A 17,405-nucleotide genomic window follows, 5' to 3' on the forward strand; every position below is an offset into this window, starting at 1 on the left:
CTAAGGTGGTCATATGATCCCCCGGGTTTAAAAGCAGAAGGATGTCCTGTAGCGAGATCATCCAGAAAGATTGTTTCTTGAGATAGGTGTTTAGGGATCTGAGATCCAGAATAGGACGCCATTGTAAGATGTTTTTCTTGATTAGAAAAAATCGGGAGTAGAATCCCTCTCCTTGTTGTGAATTCGGAACCGGTTCTATTGCTCCCTTTCGGAGCAATTGTCCGAATCTCCTTCCGGATTTGATGCAAATGATCGACTTTGTGATGCATTGGTGGCGTACGAGGGGGTGCTTGGAGAAATTCTATAGTATGGCCAAATTGAATAATATTGAGGACCCATCGGTCCGTGGTTATTTTTTGCCAATTCTGAAGAAAGCGGGCAATCTTTCCACCCAGGGGAACATAAGATCTCAGAGTATCCGGTGTCTTCGGTATCAGTAACTTGTCATTGTTGTCGGGTGTTGTCCTTGCCCTGACGACCTCCTCTACCTTTGGGAGTAGATTTGGAATATCCTCCTGATTGTCACTGTGAATACTGTTGACAGTAGGGCTGAGAAGTGGAGGTATAGGAAGAGTACCTCCCTTGTTGATATCCTCCTCTGTATGATGTTTGGCATCTACCTTTAGAGCCACGAAAAGGAACCTTTCTATACTGCAGAGTTCCTAAGGCTTTAGCAGTATCAGTATCTTTCTTGATACTCTGCAACGCTTCATCCACATGTTTGCCGAACAAATCTTCGCCATTGAAGGGTAGATCCAAAATCTTATTCTGGACCTCCGGTCTGAATGCCGTAGCCCTTAACCATCCTTGTCTGCACAACACCGCCGCTCCTCCTAGAGACATGAAAGCTGTAGTCGCTATATCCATAGCGCAGTCTATGACTTCCGCGGAAGTCCTCTCCCCCTCTTGAAGAATCTTTCTGGCCTCTTGCTTCTCTGCATCCGGAACGTGATCAATAAAAGGTGACAGGTCGCACCACATTTGCCTGTCGTATCTTCCTAGGATAGCCAGAGCATTCGCAGCTCTCACCAACAGAGCTGACATTGAGGAAAATCCCTTTCCAGCGTTGTCCAGTCTTCTTCCTTCCCTGTCCGGAGGTGCTGTAATTGGAGCAGACGGGTTCCTGGATTTCTGTTGCGCTGCTTGTGTGATCACTGAGTCCGGTTTCGGGTGACCCAAAAGGCAAGCAGGGGAGTCTGCCGGCGCTTTGTACTTTTTATTCAATCTTGCGAGTACTGGTGTCACTGTCGCTGGTGATTCCATCACCTTGAGGCCTTCTTCCCAAATATGACTCACAATCGGCAAAGATCTTACCGATTTTCGAAAGGCGTCCTTAAAGTCATACAAGAAACATTCTGTTTTATCTTCTGTCATGGAAAGTGAAAATCTTTTAGTGGCCCTTTCCATTAGGTTATGAAACCCCCCAATGTCTTCAGGTGGGGAATCCACAGGTTTAGGTGAAGGGGACGAAGGTGAAGGAATGAGGTAATCGTCCCACTCCTTGCTAGGATCCGTAATCTCACCATCCTCATGTTCCTCATCAGTCGTGTCAGGATCCTGCTGAGATCTTGGTGGCGGAGACTTAGGTCGAGGCTCTGGCAAGATCTCTCGCCTACGTACTGGTGTACCCGGTACAGAGCGCGGTCCAGGTGTTACTTCAGGAATTTCTTTCGATGTTTGAGGTGTAGGATATCTTCTCCTATAATCCTCCAGCATGGATTGTAGATCTCTTAATAAAGAAGAGGTCACACTTGTCATCTCCTCCCTTTGTTCTTGGTAGTGATGCTCTTGGGGATGACTCTGAAAATCCTCATATTCATCCTGTGAGTCTTCCTCCTGGTACTTCACCTTTAGTTGGGATGGGCTACTCGCATACCCGAAAGGACCACCATCATCCTCTTCCTCCGAATCTTCCTCCTCTAGAAGGTAAGAAGGTACCAATGGCGAAACCTTACTCGGTGACATCACTTCTGGCGTTATTGTCCTTTTCCAGACTAAAAAACGCTTCTCTGGAGTTTTTTCCCTCGTCGACAAGCCCGTCGACAAGATCGTCGTCGCCGAAATCATAATCGTCGATGCTATCATCGACGTTGTCGTCACCGTCGTCGTAGTCGTCGTCGACGGTCCCATGGTTGATGTCCCGCGAGCGTCGTCATGGTCGTCACTGCTTTCGTCGACGAAGGGCTCGTCGTCGATATCGTCGACGACGACGGGGAAAGTACTGACGAAGATCCAGCTTTTACCTTAGGTTTCGTCGATGGTGATGGTGCTTTTGTCGACGATGATGTTCTCTTTGTCGACGACACAGTCTTCTTCACCTCAGAAGGTGTAGAAAATGATTTTTTTAATGGTAATCTTTACCTTTTGAGGAGATTTTGATGGCTCTGACGCAGGTTTCTTAACATGTTTCTCCTCAGAAGCATGACCCTTCTTCTTCTTAGACTTTCCTGAAGGAGATTTTGAAGGACTGCGACCTGAAGACCCTGGAGTGGTCTTTTTAGGGGTTTTTTCAGGCCTCTCACCTGAGGTATGAGCCTGTGGAGATCTGCTTCTCTTTTAAGATCTCTTGGATGTTGATGATTCTTCCTCACTGTCGCTTGAGAGGATTTCCTTCCTGGCCTTTACCTTCTGGAGCCAGAGAAGAAGTCTTCCTTAATGATCTCTCAAGGTCTTGTTGGAGAAAGTGCGACAGATTTTACACTCTTTTGCTTGATGATCCGGGTATAGACAATATATACAGTCTTCATGAGGATCATCTGTATACAGCCTCTTCTTAGAGCAGGTGGCACAAGCTCTAAATAAACTTTTCTTCTCCTTGTCAGCCATGGTAGAAGATCAAGAGCAGCTTCCAATAACTCAATATAGAAAAAGGGGAACCCCAATTTCCAGTAAAGAGAGTAGAAAACTGAAGAGTTTGAACAGAGCTCAAAGGAGTCTCCCTAGCACAACGTGCGGTAGAAAACCTGAGGGGCAAAAGGTTCTCTCAGGAGTGTTCTTGAGGGTGAGGACAGCTGATTGGTTCAGGGAAAAGTTTGGGCCTTTTTACATAACAAAAGCTATAGGTTGCAAAAGGAAAATGGGCCTAGGCCTCTTTTCAGTTTGCTTTACTGCTATGCATTGCTTTTTTATGTACCGGAGACTCCCGTCTCGATGACGGGGAATAACACAGGCATGTGAATCTATGAAAGTTCCAATACTGGAGTAAAGCGTCCTATAATTGTGTGGGCAGATAGACTATTCTTTACACCACATGCAGTCCACAACTATGTACAGTAGTTGATTTGCTTAAATGAACCTCAAGCTATTACCAACTGGAAAGTCCACAAATTAATTCACATTCTCTCCAACAATCACTGATGTTTCTCCTTTTCTACCCACAATACCTTTGCCGTTGTCAAGATTCCATCGCTGGTTGCTGGGTCAGTTGAGACTTCAAAGAATTTACCCTCATTTCCTTCTACTATTTTATAGACAGCTTTTGATGTTTGAGTGTTGGTTTCAACGCGGTCACTCACTGTGAGCCTCTGAACCTCATGCCCTTTTTCATTCTCTGGAACAATCACTGTGTACTGCAATAAACATGGTTTAACAGATCATTAAACGTTCTGGAATTATCCTACCATTGCGCATGAAAATCAGGCAAAGCTTAAGACCCTTGCTACATAGTCAGATTTCAAAAGCAGATCCCCATGCAGTTCTGCAGTATTTATCACTGACGAGCAATGCAAAATATTTTCAGAACAAATTCCCGAACGACAATGATATCACACAGTTAGAGAATAGCAATTAAAGAATAGAACCTGAGGATAAGTGATTACATATATGCAAAGTCCTCAGTGTAGAGATAGGTCTGCGAAGCGTTAAAATAGGTTGTGTTTCTAGAAAAAAAAAATTATAACATTTGTTAACTGGACCACAGTATTCGCCCTCAATACATGGCCTGTTGTAAATACAAATATTTAAATTATGAAGTATATATAAAGTCTGATACACATGGACGTTGTTTCATTAGGATTAGCGATATGACTACCCCCGCCCAGCAAGATATTTTCACATGGTTGATCCATATCAACAACCTCCTATTTGCTCTGGAGTGACCATTGGACAACAGTTTGTAGAAGCTACAGTAAGTAATAAATGTGATTTTTATAGTTCAGCTTACTTTTGATTCTTACCAGTACCCCCATGACCCCAAAACTACGGATAGCTAAGACCGCATCAGGTAAACGGCTACTACCCCTAATTGATGACACTATCACATCTAGAAAATTCCTTTTTACAAATTGATACAATACTTTACATCCTATGGGGACTAACTGAAAGGAAGGGTTGTCTTCATTTACTGCCATAAAATGGAGCTAATACACAGCAAACCACTTGTATTTGCACTGCAGCTACTGCATCTGCGTGCTGGGGCCAAGACCTCATAAAATGGCTGCTACGAACAGTTAAGAAGGAACCAGGAAATGCCCCAAGATCATGCCAATTTGCCATAAGCTGGATATGACATCCTCATAGGAGAAATGGCAACAAAGAAACATTGATAAATGAAGTTCTTGCATGCAAGTGTTTAAAGCCCCTGGAAGACATGAACTATACAATTAGACTTAAGAGGGTACAGAGGAACATCTGATGTCAAGGGAGCTGAAGGCTGCACTTCTCTGAAACTGATAGACAGTGAAGATCTGCTTCCCTTTTCAGCTGCCCGAAAACATCCACTGTGACGAATACAGATCAATAAAAAAACACAGATCACTCTATCGGTGAAGAACTGATGTCTACTATTACTTGAAGACAGTAGGCTAGAGAAGAGTCCCAGTGGCTGGGAATATGGAAATTAGACAACAGGTGCTCAGGACCAACTTACATTACCCATCCACTAGCTCTTTGTAATGAGTCAGAACGGGGGGGAAGATATAGCAATATCTACAGTATCCTCCAAACCAGACAACAAAGCTAAAAGTATCAAAACGTTGATGGCCTTCACCAAGACTTCAAGCCAGTTACTTTTAAGAGATGCTCTGTACCAACAGATAACCCCTGACACCTATTGATTTGGACAAACTCAAAACACACCTCTGAATTAGATATAGTCTAGAAACAAATAGTCTCACACAATACTATACCAATTTTAAGTGCATCACCTCCCATTTACTAAAATACATGAATCTCTTACCTCCTTGTGATCTAGAGGCCCCTGAAACAGTTACCTATTAATCTCTTATTACACGTCTTAACACAGCAAAATACTCTGAAGCATGCTGGGCAATCAACTGTGTTCAAGAATTTTACACACTACAGCAGCCTTAGAGGAGTGGCATAAACACTAGACTGAAGGACTTCTCATACCTGTGGAGTGTTGGTAAGTATAAGATTGTCTACTCCGCAATAATCAACAAAGACATAAATAGGATGGAGTGAAACCTCGGTGACTGCATCCTCAGAGGAAGCAAAGAAGGTCAGTTTCCCAGGACTAAAGGGGAAAAATGATAACATATACTCAAGTATTTTCTAGAGGATTTAGCCCAAGGTATGTGGGATGGAGGTCACAGCCTGTACGTCTTCTATGATGATGAGCACATATTAAGTACTGTAGGAAACAGACCGGCTTAAGGTAAGAAGGTTGGAGGGGGTGCTGGTGTAACAGCAATTTTGTAACAAACAGCTAGGTTCTGTTATGCCACACACTGATACAAATTACGGAGTTTCAATTGGCTTCGCCTAGTTCATGATACAACCTTCGGTATTACTCAGGAGAAGGGAAATTAGGAGGAGAAGATTATCTCAGAAGATGGGACTGGAAAACATAAGAGGACCTGCACGTTTTAATAATCTCTTTTTGCAAAAAGATAGCCTTATTTCTTTTAAATGTTTGTTACTAATCCTTTATTACAAAATAGGAGAGCTGAAAAGGGAATCACACGGCATAATGTTCAAAAATTGTAATACAAATGCCGGACAAAGAGCTTTGAACCATTAATGGAAATTCTTCTCCTCGACCCCAGATAGCATTATGGAATGTGAACTGCATTTTTAAACCAACACTAACTGGAGCTAAGCATGCATGGGGATCTAGAGAAACTAACTATTTTGGATAAAAAGGCACTGTTTTAAGCCTTCAATGCACATATAACCCTTTAGTTTCCTCGAAAAGTTCATCATAACATACCAAGCACGATTATCGTAGCTCAAATAGACCATAGTGAGAACAGGAGTGAATTGTGTTCTTGATTTGTATCGCTAGGAAGTACTGTAAAGAGAACTGGAAAGGTTAAGCTTTTGCTTACACAAGAATAAAAGTAATAGAGTTACCGTTTTCGGGTCAAAGATGGGCGCATGGTCATTGGTGTCCTTTATTTCAATTTCTGCAGTTGCAGTAGTTGTTAAGCCTTCTCCTTGCAAGTCAGCAGCCTGCACAGTCAGTGTATACATCCTGACCCTCTGTAAAGACAAGGGGTGAGCACGAAACTTGGGTAAACATGGACTGCTCATGGCAACAAAAAAAGAACAAATCAGACTGGCCCTATGGCAGCAAGAACCCCTTTACTGGAAGCAAAAACACTGAACCAAGGAGACTCGCTCAATAAAGGTCTTCACTGACCTCTCTGTCTAGGCCACTCGCAATCACACTGATGACACCAGTTTCTTTGTTGACGGTGAACATATGGTCAGTCGGCTCCTTGGGTTCCTGGTTGAGGATGGAATAACCTAGTACTCCATTGTATGTATTTATGGAGTCATCCAGATCGGTGGCAGATATCACCATTACAGAAGTACCTTTGGAGGAGAGACAGAGGTTGATATCAAGCATTGCATACATCATTTATAGCATCACAAGATTAAGATGGCTCTACTTTACTCAATCTCCCATATTAGACAAGGCAATCTAAAAGAATCTGTAGAAGGTTAAAACCAATAGTGGGACTAATGCCAATACTAACATTTATAATCACAGTATTCTTTAAATATTTAACCTCAGGTGAAACTCCTGGCAAATAACCAGAAGAGCAGTGGGCTAAATCAAATGACAAACAACTCCCTTAGTAACAAAAACAAATTCTGAAAACCAATGTACTAAAAAAGCAAAAGAGGGGAAGAGGGTTTAATCCCTCATTAATACATTAAACACATTTGACACAAAGAGTTCAAATATCCTAGATGAGTGACTTAAATGAACAACTCTCAGTTCAGGGTGGCTTATTAGATGCATGAAAAGCTTACAAGTATCACCAGAAGGCAATTCGTCCCACAAACCTGCCTTTTTGGACATTGTCTCCCCAAACTTTATACCTTTTGTTGGATCCTATATTTTCTGCTCACTTTAGAACTCTGTGCAGTTTAGCTCTGATAACTAGTTGCAAAGTGCATGTACTCCTCCTTTCAACACGAAGAAATTGGTATACTTCTAAATAACATGTAACTTACCAATTAGTCCCTAGTATATGGTGCAAGATATACCTAGGGTGTGAAAGTTAAATTGCATCAGTGGACTGCATTACCTATTGTGCCATTCACTCCAGTTGCAGTGCAAACATGGCTTCAGGCCTACCAGTGTAGCATGGCTGTAGCAGTTTGAAAACTGCAATTTGAACAGTCAAAAAAAGCATTTCACAGGTCAAAAACTCCCTTTTCAACAAAGCCACCCTATGTAGGCCTTGTAGCCCATACTGCATGGCATTAAAAGGTAGGACATGTAGAAATTTCAAGTTAGCATGTCCTTTCAGTGACTAGTCTCAAAACATTATTTTTCACTGTGGCACACAGAGTTGTTTTACGTTGAAAACAAAGGTACAGATTACATTCCTAATAATGTATATCAGCAATGGGACAATCTTGAATAAAGATTTAACATAAAAAATACAATCTAATTGTGAAGTGGGAGTTTTGATAAATATTAAGAAAAAGTAACCATTAGAAAGCAACCTTTGCCCTGCCTGAAATTCCTTTAGGCTAACATAGATTTGTTCTTAAACTACCAGTTTGGGATTGGAATTTGAATACGTATGAAGGTCTGAAATGCCTCCCAACAGTTAACAATAGGCTGACTTAAATGGGAAAAGATGACTCTGAGTACAACAGACTGCAGTGCGGGGGCTGCGAGAATCCTTTTTGGCATTAGTGTCAATTTCTGCTTGACCGCTTTGCTGGGTTTACATAAAACACATGGGGTGCACTTGAAAGACAGAAAACAGGATGCCAAGACAATTCTTGTGTATTTACTGTCTAGTTGCTGAAGGACCCTGCTCAATCCTACCAGACTCTCTGAGTTTTACATATAATACTGGGATCACACCTGAAAGGCTGGAGAGCAGGATGGTGAAACAGTTCTTGTGCATCCACTATCTGGTTGCTGGAAAGCCCTACTTTCGTTCCACCAGACTTCTATCTCTGGATTTATTGGGGTACAGTGGCTGCTGCAAACAGGATTTAAGAATTTAATGTGGGAGTATGTTAAGATTACTATAGTAAACTCCCCACAAACACCCCTTAGCCCTTAGAGCCCAGGTTTGATGTGGCCAAAGAATTTACACATTTTGTGCATTTTCAAGATGGTGAGTGTCAGCCCCAGGAACTTTAAATCAGTTTGTTAGGGCGTGCCCATGAGTCATTCCCACACACTAGTTCATGCCAAGCATACACACAGCATCTCCAGGTACCCACTTCAGAACTCTCTTGAACCTGGGGAAAGATCAGGAGAAGAATGAACCTGCTGTATGTGACCTGAAAGGATCCCTGAAGGAATGGACCTGCTTCCTCAATCCTCTAATACCCAGTTACCCAGTACAAAGATGTAGGCTCCAGGCTGACCTTCTGTTCAAGCTACAGGGATACAACAAGCTACAAGAGGTCTTTTTTTTGCAACTGCCCAGCTGACCAGTGGCAACTGAATCTGACCCTATTGTAGGCCTCTGCCTGGCACCCTGTGAATCTAAGTGCCTCCCCATAGGTGCTGGGAGACTTAAGAAGTGTACTTCTGTGGTGGAATGGGACTTAAAGAACTAAAGTCAGAAAGTAAAATCTTTGGCCAGGATGAACCTAGTTGGAGTATCCAGCTTGTGCTTCATCGCAGTTAGCAGCAAATTGACTAACATTTGCGCTTTGGGCTTCATGGTGATACTTCTACTCAAAAGTTCAAGAATTCATCTCTGGTTTCCCTTATTCGATTTTTATCATTTTGGAGTAATTTTGCTGAATACATTTTATTCTATTTTACTCATTCTGTTTGGGATTGTTATTGTTTTGCATTTAGACTTTATTATTTTGGTACTGCATAAATATTCCCCTTATCAAGATGGTCTGCTCTGTGTTATAGTAACCAGGGGGATTAGCTCAGGTTAATTTAGTGAATTTGAATATTCACCCTGATAAGGGCTGTGACTATTCATTGAGGTGTGTAGTCTACTAGTCTCCACCCCATATAATAATCCAATTTCTTACATCTGGCTAAAAATGTAATGCTATATTAAGGAAGGATTGAAACAATGCCTCGCTCTATTAGGGTTTTTATACCCTTGAAGTATATCAGCTAAATAGACTACAAAGTATTTTCATACGAGCTTGTAAGCAAACAAAACATATTTAGTTCAGAAAGCTTGTGGGTATTGTGAAAAAAAAATTTATATTTCAGATCACAGACAACCATCTAGCACACCTGCCAGTTAGTAGGGAAGATGGACTCTGGCTGTTGCCAGATGTGTGATAGAAAAGATAATCTAAACGGTGCCCTATAAACACATCATTACCTGGCGTCGCCATCTCAGCTACAGAACCCTCGAAGACCGATTCCGTGAACACTGGGCGGTTGTCATTCTGATCCGTCACCTTGATAATGATTTCCATAGGTTCCTCGGCAGGCATCCCATTCTCAAAGACAGGATGAGAGTTCAGCTGCAGAGAACACAGCAAGAGCAGACTAATGTATGTAAACACCACCCAACAGAGAAGGACTTGTACTGTGAAGTAATACATGCCTTTCTAACCCAGTCCTAAGCCTGGTCCACTTGCAGTAAAATATTTAAGGCAGCTAGAGTGCTCAAAAGAGAAATGAACATGAACCAAACGGAAGAAATAGACTGATATATATGCAGAAAGGACACTTGTGAGCAAGGTTTATAAAGCAAAGGATGGATCGGAAACGAGTTTGGAGTTATGAGGAAAGAACCCAGGTTTGGCATCATGTATGGCACCAAGACAGAAGTCCAGGGTTTAAAAAATAACATTTGCAATATACTTTGTCATTAACACAACAATTGTGTTTGCTCAAGCAAATAAACATGCAGTACACTGGACCGGGAGTCTTTTCAACTTACACCTACAGACGGATTGGTGTCATTACAACGCAGGCTATTACAACGCCTGCTGTTACAACGCGGTTTTTACATCGCATACCACTACAACGCATAGTGCTTTTAAGCGCTGGATAGTGATTTATTTAATTTACTATTCCAAATCCAGTCCCCGTGGATAGTAGGGAAGGTGTTGGATAGTAAATTAAATATATTCCCTATCCTAGAGCGCCCCCCAGCGCAATGCGTTGTAATGGTTTGCGTTGTAATGGTTGTGTTGTAATGGTAGTGCGTTGTAATAAATGCGTTGTAAGTGATGTTTCCCCCTACAGACGGCTTCATCTTAAAATAAGATTAAGCAAATTAATAGATCTAGGCTTAGCAAATCTGTGTTTTTTAATGCAATTAAACTCTAAAAAGTTAATAGAAAAAAATGCTGCAAGTCAAAAGCTGCTAAGCATGTTAGCAAAAAAAAAAAAAAAGAAACAAAGCCTAAAAAGGCACTTTTCCAAAAATATTATTATTATTTTTTTTTTTAAAGCGTGGGTGAAAGGTTGGTCGGCCAGCCCTGGTACTTAATTGGACTACTTTCTAGGTGGTAAAACGGCATTCTGCACAGTTTAGAGAACCAATGGCTGAAGCAGGCTGACCAACTGCCCCAAGCAGCAGGCGGAGGTGGGCAAAAGGAAAGTGTGAACGAATCCATAATGAAGATGGCAGACCGAAAGCTCCTCTGTCCATTTATTTATTGGTACGTATTTTTATTATGAATATAATTTTTTTTTTAATTATTAGCAAGACATCCAGAGCTAAAATGAGCTTTTCAGCAAGTACATTTAGGATGCGGACAAAGATGTAGAGTTGTTAAAACGCTGAAAAATGTTGGTTTTATCACTAGTATCCCAAAGGGGTAAACAAGCTACTAACTTCTTCGGAGTTACATTAAATACTATCTATAGTTCTCCTGCTGCTCTACAGAATCCAAACAAAAAAGGTACCTTATATACTTAAGCTAGTTACTAGTCCTAATATGTGGTTCCACAGCATTAGCCTCTTCCATAGGTTAATGCCGACGCACGCATCTCAGCAGGAGATTCTGCTAGCACACCGTGGAAGAACTAGTGCTGCTCTCCTGTGGACTCATTTAATCACACAACATGGTGGATCAAAACACATGGTGCAAAAAACCCAATATACATCTAGTTGTCCAAGCTTGTTTTGCAAGGGATTTATTCACTATATTCTAAACCCTGTCCATTACCGTTCATTGGGGCTTCAAATACATCCAAATCCAGTAGGGGAAAGGAGTTGCTCAAAAAGCTAAGACCATTGGGAAATGAGGGACTTGGTTTAGCACAGTCAAGCACAATATTGCTGAATTCTGACTTCAAAGCGAAGAATCTACCAACAGATTGAGCAATTCTAATACACCTGACTTACAGGAACACACATTCCATAAAGTGACAAAGTGGACGCAGATCAACAACACTATTTCAAGTAACAAGCAACACGAGTCCTCGCCAATGGGCACCAGGTAATGTGCAAGAGTGGGTTTCAGACGAAAGGATTTTGGGTGTGTGGGAAAATACAACAAGCACTGGGTAACAGGACTTAAGGGAGAAGGGGGAATCAAGCTTCAGTGGGAGAAATGGCCCATGGCTAAACCATATGAAAGCACACCCAGTAAAAGCACATTGGGGGCAAGGAGGCAACATGCGGCCGAAATATTTTAAGGGCCATCTCCCTCTGCACAGAGCAAGTGATTGAGTCTCACCACATATTGATCCTTCTTTTCGCGGTCCAGAGGTTGGGTTACGGACAACCAACCGGTGTTCCTCTCACAAGTGAATAATCCTTCAGGCGGCTGGTCTGCTCCTTCCCCAGTGATGCTGTAGAAGACCTTTGTTCCTTCATCCTTGCTGGATTTGATCTAAAGATTACACATAGTATAGAAACCACTTAACTTCTAGAAAACCATTTTGCAAGAAAGCATGTAAAAGATGTGCTGTGGCAAAGGACAGAACAAAAAAGTAGAACCAGCCCCTGAAAGGAAGCGTTCAGTAAATTCCATACATTGCAGTAGGACGAATAAAAGCATAAAACCATTTCGCACCTGAAATTAAACATTCAGAAAGACTCAACAATTTGCATTTGTGCAGGCAGCAAGAATACAATCCCTCCAGCATACTGCACTCGTCTTATTCAGTGTCTCTCCTTTGATATATCGCCTTAAAATCTTGCAGCTAACCTGTTGGCTTAGACAATGATGAACATCGGCCAAACAAGGTATTGCTTAAAAGAACAAAAAGCGGTTGGGGGGGGGGGGGTTCCTTCATCTCTGCAATTCAATTTTAATTGAAGGCTCCACGACGGCACATACACATTGTGGGGATCTAAATTTTAAAAAAAAACATAAGAGGTATGTGAAAGTGCATTAGGGAGAAAGGTGTGACCCACTAGCAAACTGTGTGTGCACAGTTTGTCTATCTTATATATGAAAATACAAATTGAAAAAAGAAAAATGGGACAGAGTGGGGTCAGAATCAAATGAGGCACCAGGGACCCTGCATGGGGAGAAAGAAGGAGCACAGGGGCAGCAGCTACTCAACACCACTGTGCAGCAGACAGCCACAGTAAGCAGGGAGGGAAGGGGAACAATGGTGGAGGGTGTAGCGTTCTAGTGGTTTCCAGAAGCTCCGGCTTTGGCCGGAACTACGTGCACGAATGTATCACCTTCTGGCCAGGCGTGGCCAGAAGGGTATAAATAAATGGTCGTAGGTCGCTCGGGACTTCCGGTCTGAACAGCAAGCCATAGTGTGTGTTTCATTCACTTTACTAGTTATATGCCAACATATTTACTCACCCCTCTACACTGGTGACGAAGGTGGGATCCCGCTAATAGAACCCATCCCAGATGAGATGCCGACAGAAGAATCGACAGGCGTGATAGAGCGCTGTCAGGAGCAGAGGAGACCAGCGCTGAGTGAAGCGCCCGACGCGGGAGCACGAGCAGGAGCAAGAGGCCCGACAGCACCGCCAACCGCACCGGTGAGCAGCGTGAGCCCTGAGCTGCATAGGGGCACCGCACGGCGAGCGGTGAAGAGCCGCGAGCACAAGCGGCCTGCACGCGTGGAGGAAGGCCTGACAACCAGGCGGATCGAGCGAGCATGCGCGAAGGAAGCAAAGGGCCCGGCAGGAGCGTCGGAGAGTGATGCGGGTGAGCGCGAGGGCCGGGGGGCATAGCGACAAGCAAATCAACCCCGCGCCTGCCTGAAAAGAAGGTAGCAGACACACACACGCGAGGCACGAAAGGCACGCCCAGCGACCGACAAGGGTCTGAGACACGAGGAAATCGGGAGCAAGCAAATCAAACAAACACCAACCAAGCCAAGAGCACAAGGCTCCAAACAAGCACTGGCAAATTAAAAAAAATATATATATATATATACTATAAACAACCGCAAAGAAGTCTAGTAACACCACCTTAAGCACAGCAAGACACGAGTAAGCAGCACCACGATGTCGAACCCACCAGGTAAAGTGGGAGCCAACCAAAATCAGCCAGCAGCGCCACAACAGGCAGCGCCACACCAAGCAGCGCCACAACAAGCAGCACAACAACCAGCAGAACAGCAGCAGGCAGTGCCCTCAGTCCAGCCAGCACAACAGTCAGCCCACTCACAAATTCAAGCCCTCCCACCATTCAGTGAGCTAATCGAACCAGCCACGGCAGCACCAAGATGGGCAGTCTGGATCGGATAACTTAACAACTACTTCGTGGCCACCCGTGAAACCGATAATGTAGTCAAACGGTCGCTGCTGCTGCACTTCGGAGGGACTGAGATCTACAAACTTTTCTCTCACCTTCCAAGCACCGGAAATGCTAATGACTATGACGCCACGGTGCGAGCGCTCAATGTGCACTTTGACCCTCAGCTCAACCCACATTATGAAAGATTCAAATTTAGACAGTCTAGACAGAGAGAGGGTGAGACGATGGATGCCTTCCATGCCCCGTTGAGAGAATTGGTAAGCACATGTACCGAAGATGACCAAACAAAGGAAGTCACGGCACAGATCATTCAAGCATGCCGAAATAAGACTCTGAGGACACTAATATTGCGTCAACCACACATCACGCTGGATGAAATACTCATGCTCGCACGGTCACACGAATTATCTGATGCCCGATCCACAGCGATGGAAGCCGCCTTAACCCCTCAAGCAGAAGCAGGGACCATTGTTAAGACAGAGAGAGTGGATGCCGTTCGCACCTTGAGTAGAGGCGGACGGGGAAGATGGCCGACCAGGACACCAAGACCGCCGCCATGCGGTTACTGCGGACGAGATGAACACAACCAAGATGGCTGCCCTGCGAGAGGGAAAACGAGCTCTAAGTGCGGAGTACCGAACCACTTTGCCAGCGTATGCAGAGGAGGATTCCGCGGAAGAAACCCGGCGGGAAGGAAGACCATCACAGGAGCAGTCAGACAACTAAGCCTAGAAGACACACAGCAGACAAGACCCATGACGTCCAGACAACACCTCCACACACGACTAGACGACTCTTCCACGGAGGACGAGGGCGAATGCTATTTTGTGTCCTTCACAAAAGATCTAAAGAGAAGGCGAAGACCGCAACCAAAGTGCCAAATCCAAATTGATGGGTCAGAGGTCACCGGAGTGATAGATACCGGTGCAACAGTGAATGTGATGGGTATACAGCACTACAAAAGCCTCAATCCTAGACCGCAGTTAACACCATCCGAAATCAAAATACTAACATATGGCAGCCAGACACCGCTTCCCCTACGGGGAAAGATGCAAGTACAAGTTAGGACGGAAGACCGTGAAGTGACAACAACGTTTCATGTAATCGACAAAGAAGCTGACCTTCTGGTTGGGAGCCACACTGCGGAGGACCTCAACCTCATTGCGTTCTCTAAAGCCGTCAAAACACTTCAAACCGAAGACATTCTACAGATGTTTCCGTCCCTGTTCAAAGGCCTGGGCACAATCAAACGACAACCCGTCAAGCTGCATATTGACAAAGCCATCCAACCAATAGCTCTGAAGCACCGGAGAATTCCGTTTCACCTGAGGGATGCAGTCGAACAAGAGCTAGCACAACTAGAAAAACAAGAAGTAATAGAGAAGGTTACCGGCCCAACACCATGGCTATCGCCGATGGTGATAGCAGAGAAACCCCGGCAACCAGGGAAAATAAGGATTTGCATCGATATGCGGATGCCCAACAAGGCGATAAAACGAGAAAGACATATAACGCCCACGGTGAATGACATACTCACGAACCTAAACGGAGCCCAGTGGTTCTCCAAACTAGACTTGAACGCTGGATACCAGCAGCTGAGACTAGCCGAAGAAAGCAGATATATAACAACGTTCTCAACCCACCTAGGCCTCAGAAGGTACAAGAGGTTAAACTTCGGAATATCCTCAGCAGTTGAAATATTTCAAAACACCATAAAGGAAATACTGTCTGGCCTACAAGGGGTATTGAACGTGAGCGATGACATTCTAATACACTCCAAGACCAGCGAGGAACAACATCAGCGACTGAGGTCCCCGCTCAAAAGACTGGCAGAACATGGAGTAACATTACACAAGGACAAATGTAAATTCTTTCAGAAATCCATAGAATTCTTTGGCTATATGTTCAACTCAGATGGAGTCCAGGTTGACCCCAGAAAATCACAGGCTATTAAGCATGCACCAGTTCCGACCACGGCCTCAGAAGTGAGAAGCTCCCTAGGCATGGCACAATACTGCACAAGATTCATACCGAACCTAGCCACCATTGCCGAACCTCTACGAAACCTAACTAAAAAGGAGAATCCGTGGAAATGGACAGAGACCGAGGAAGAAGCGTTCAAAAATGCGCTACTAGACGGGACAACCATGGCCTATTTCAACACGTCCTAACACACTGAAATACTAGTAGACTCCAGCCCAGTTGGACTAGGAGCTCTCCTCACTCAGGAGACAGAGCCAGGGGTGTGGGCGCCATTGGCATTTGCAAGCAAAGCCCTTACCGCCACCGAGGCGAGATACTCTCAAATAGAGAGAGAAGCCCTAGCTGTGAAATGGGCGTGTAACCACTTTCACCTCTACATAACTGGACACCCGTTTAGAATGTGACTGATCACCAACCACTCATACCGTTATTCAAAGGTACGGCACCACACCCACCGCCGCGAATCGAGAGATGGGCGATCCAAATTCAACAGTATCAAATGGACCTTGTATACAGCAGACCTGGAGCAAAGAATCCAGCAGATTTCCTGTCGCGACACCCAGCCACAGAAGAGACACCAAGGGAGGAGCCTGACAGACAAACTGAAGAGTTTGTGAACATGGTGTCACAGGGTGCATGTCCCCAATCTATGTCGTCCGAGAAAATTATAGAGCAGTATGCCAACGATGTAGTCCTGAAGAGAGTGGAAAATGCTGTACACACGGGATCGTGGGAAGGCTTCCTGTGAGACGTATAAGGATGGAGTGAGAATGACCGCTTGAGCCTCAGCCAATTCTGGAAAGTACACAATGAGATCAGCATTGCAGAAAATGGACTCATCCTGAGAGGTTCGAGAGTAGTAGTCCCAGTCACTCTGCAAGAACAGGCAACAATGCTGGCCCACGAAGGACACCAAGGCACCAGGAGAATATAAGCCAGGATGCGTGAGAAAGTTTGGTTCCCGAACCTGGATAACAATGTCGACACAGTGGTACAGAATTGCCGAGCATACCATCTGACAAGTAGAACTGAAGCTCCCGCACCGATCATCACTGAAGACCATGCGCCAGCACCGTGGTCATGGGTCAGTCTAGACTTTGGCAGTTTTCCAGACGGGAGAGTTACGGTAGTTCTAGTTGACAGCTACACGAAGTATCCCATAGTGGAAATAGCTCAGTCCACAAGCTTCACGAACATACAACCAATTCTAAGCAAAGCATTCGCCATGTTTGGGATTCCTCGACAGCTCAAAACAGACAATGGGCCCCCTTTTCAGGGAAGCGAATTCAAGGAGTTCCTGCAAGGACTAGGGATTCACCATCGCCGCATAACACCACAATGGCCTCAGGCCAATGGCGAGGTGG

The 17,405-nt window shown here is 44.2% G+C and overlaps 1 protein-coding gene across 1 annotated transcript in view; it reads right to left on the minus strand.

Moving 5' to 3' along the window:
• The window catches only part of LOC147677879 (blastomere cadherin-like), a 702,536-nt gene that overhangs the window by 488,973 nt on the left and 196,158 nt on the right, over window positions 1–17,405 (minus strand). The window contains exons 5-9 of the mRNA XM_086945594.1: window positions 12,061–12,216; window positions 9,744–9,888; window positions 6,602–6,777; window positions 6,313–6,441; window positions 3,384–3,569 (exon numbers count right to left, since the gene is read on the minus strand). Coding sequence (XP_086801720.1) covers window positions 3,384–3,569; window positions 6,313–6,441; window positions 6,602–6,777; window positions 9,744–9,888; window positions 12,061–12,216 — 792 coding nt within the window. The remainder of the gene's footprint in view (window positions 1–3,383; window positions 3,570–6,312; window positions 6,442–6,601; window positions 6,778–9,743; window positions 9,889–12,060; window positions 12,217–17,405) is intronic.

The sequence above is a fragment of the Lissotriton vulgaris genome, chromosome 12, assembly GCF_964263255.1.
Source record: "Lissotriton vulgaris chromosome 12, aLisVul1.2, whole genome shotgun sequence".
Classification (NCBI taxonomy): domain Eukaryota; kingdom Metazoa; phylum Chordata; class Amphibia; order Caudata; family Salamandridae; genus Lissotriton; species Lissotriton vulgaris.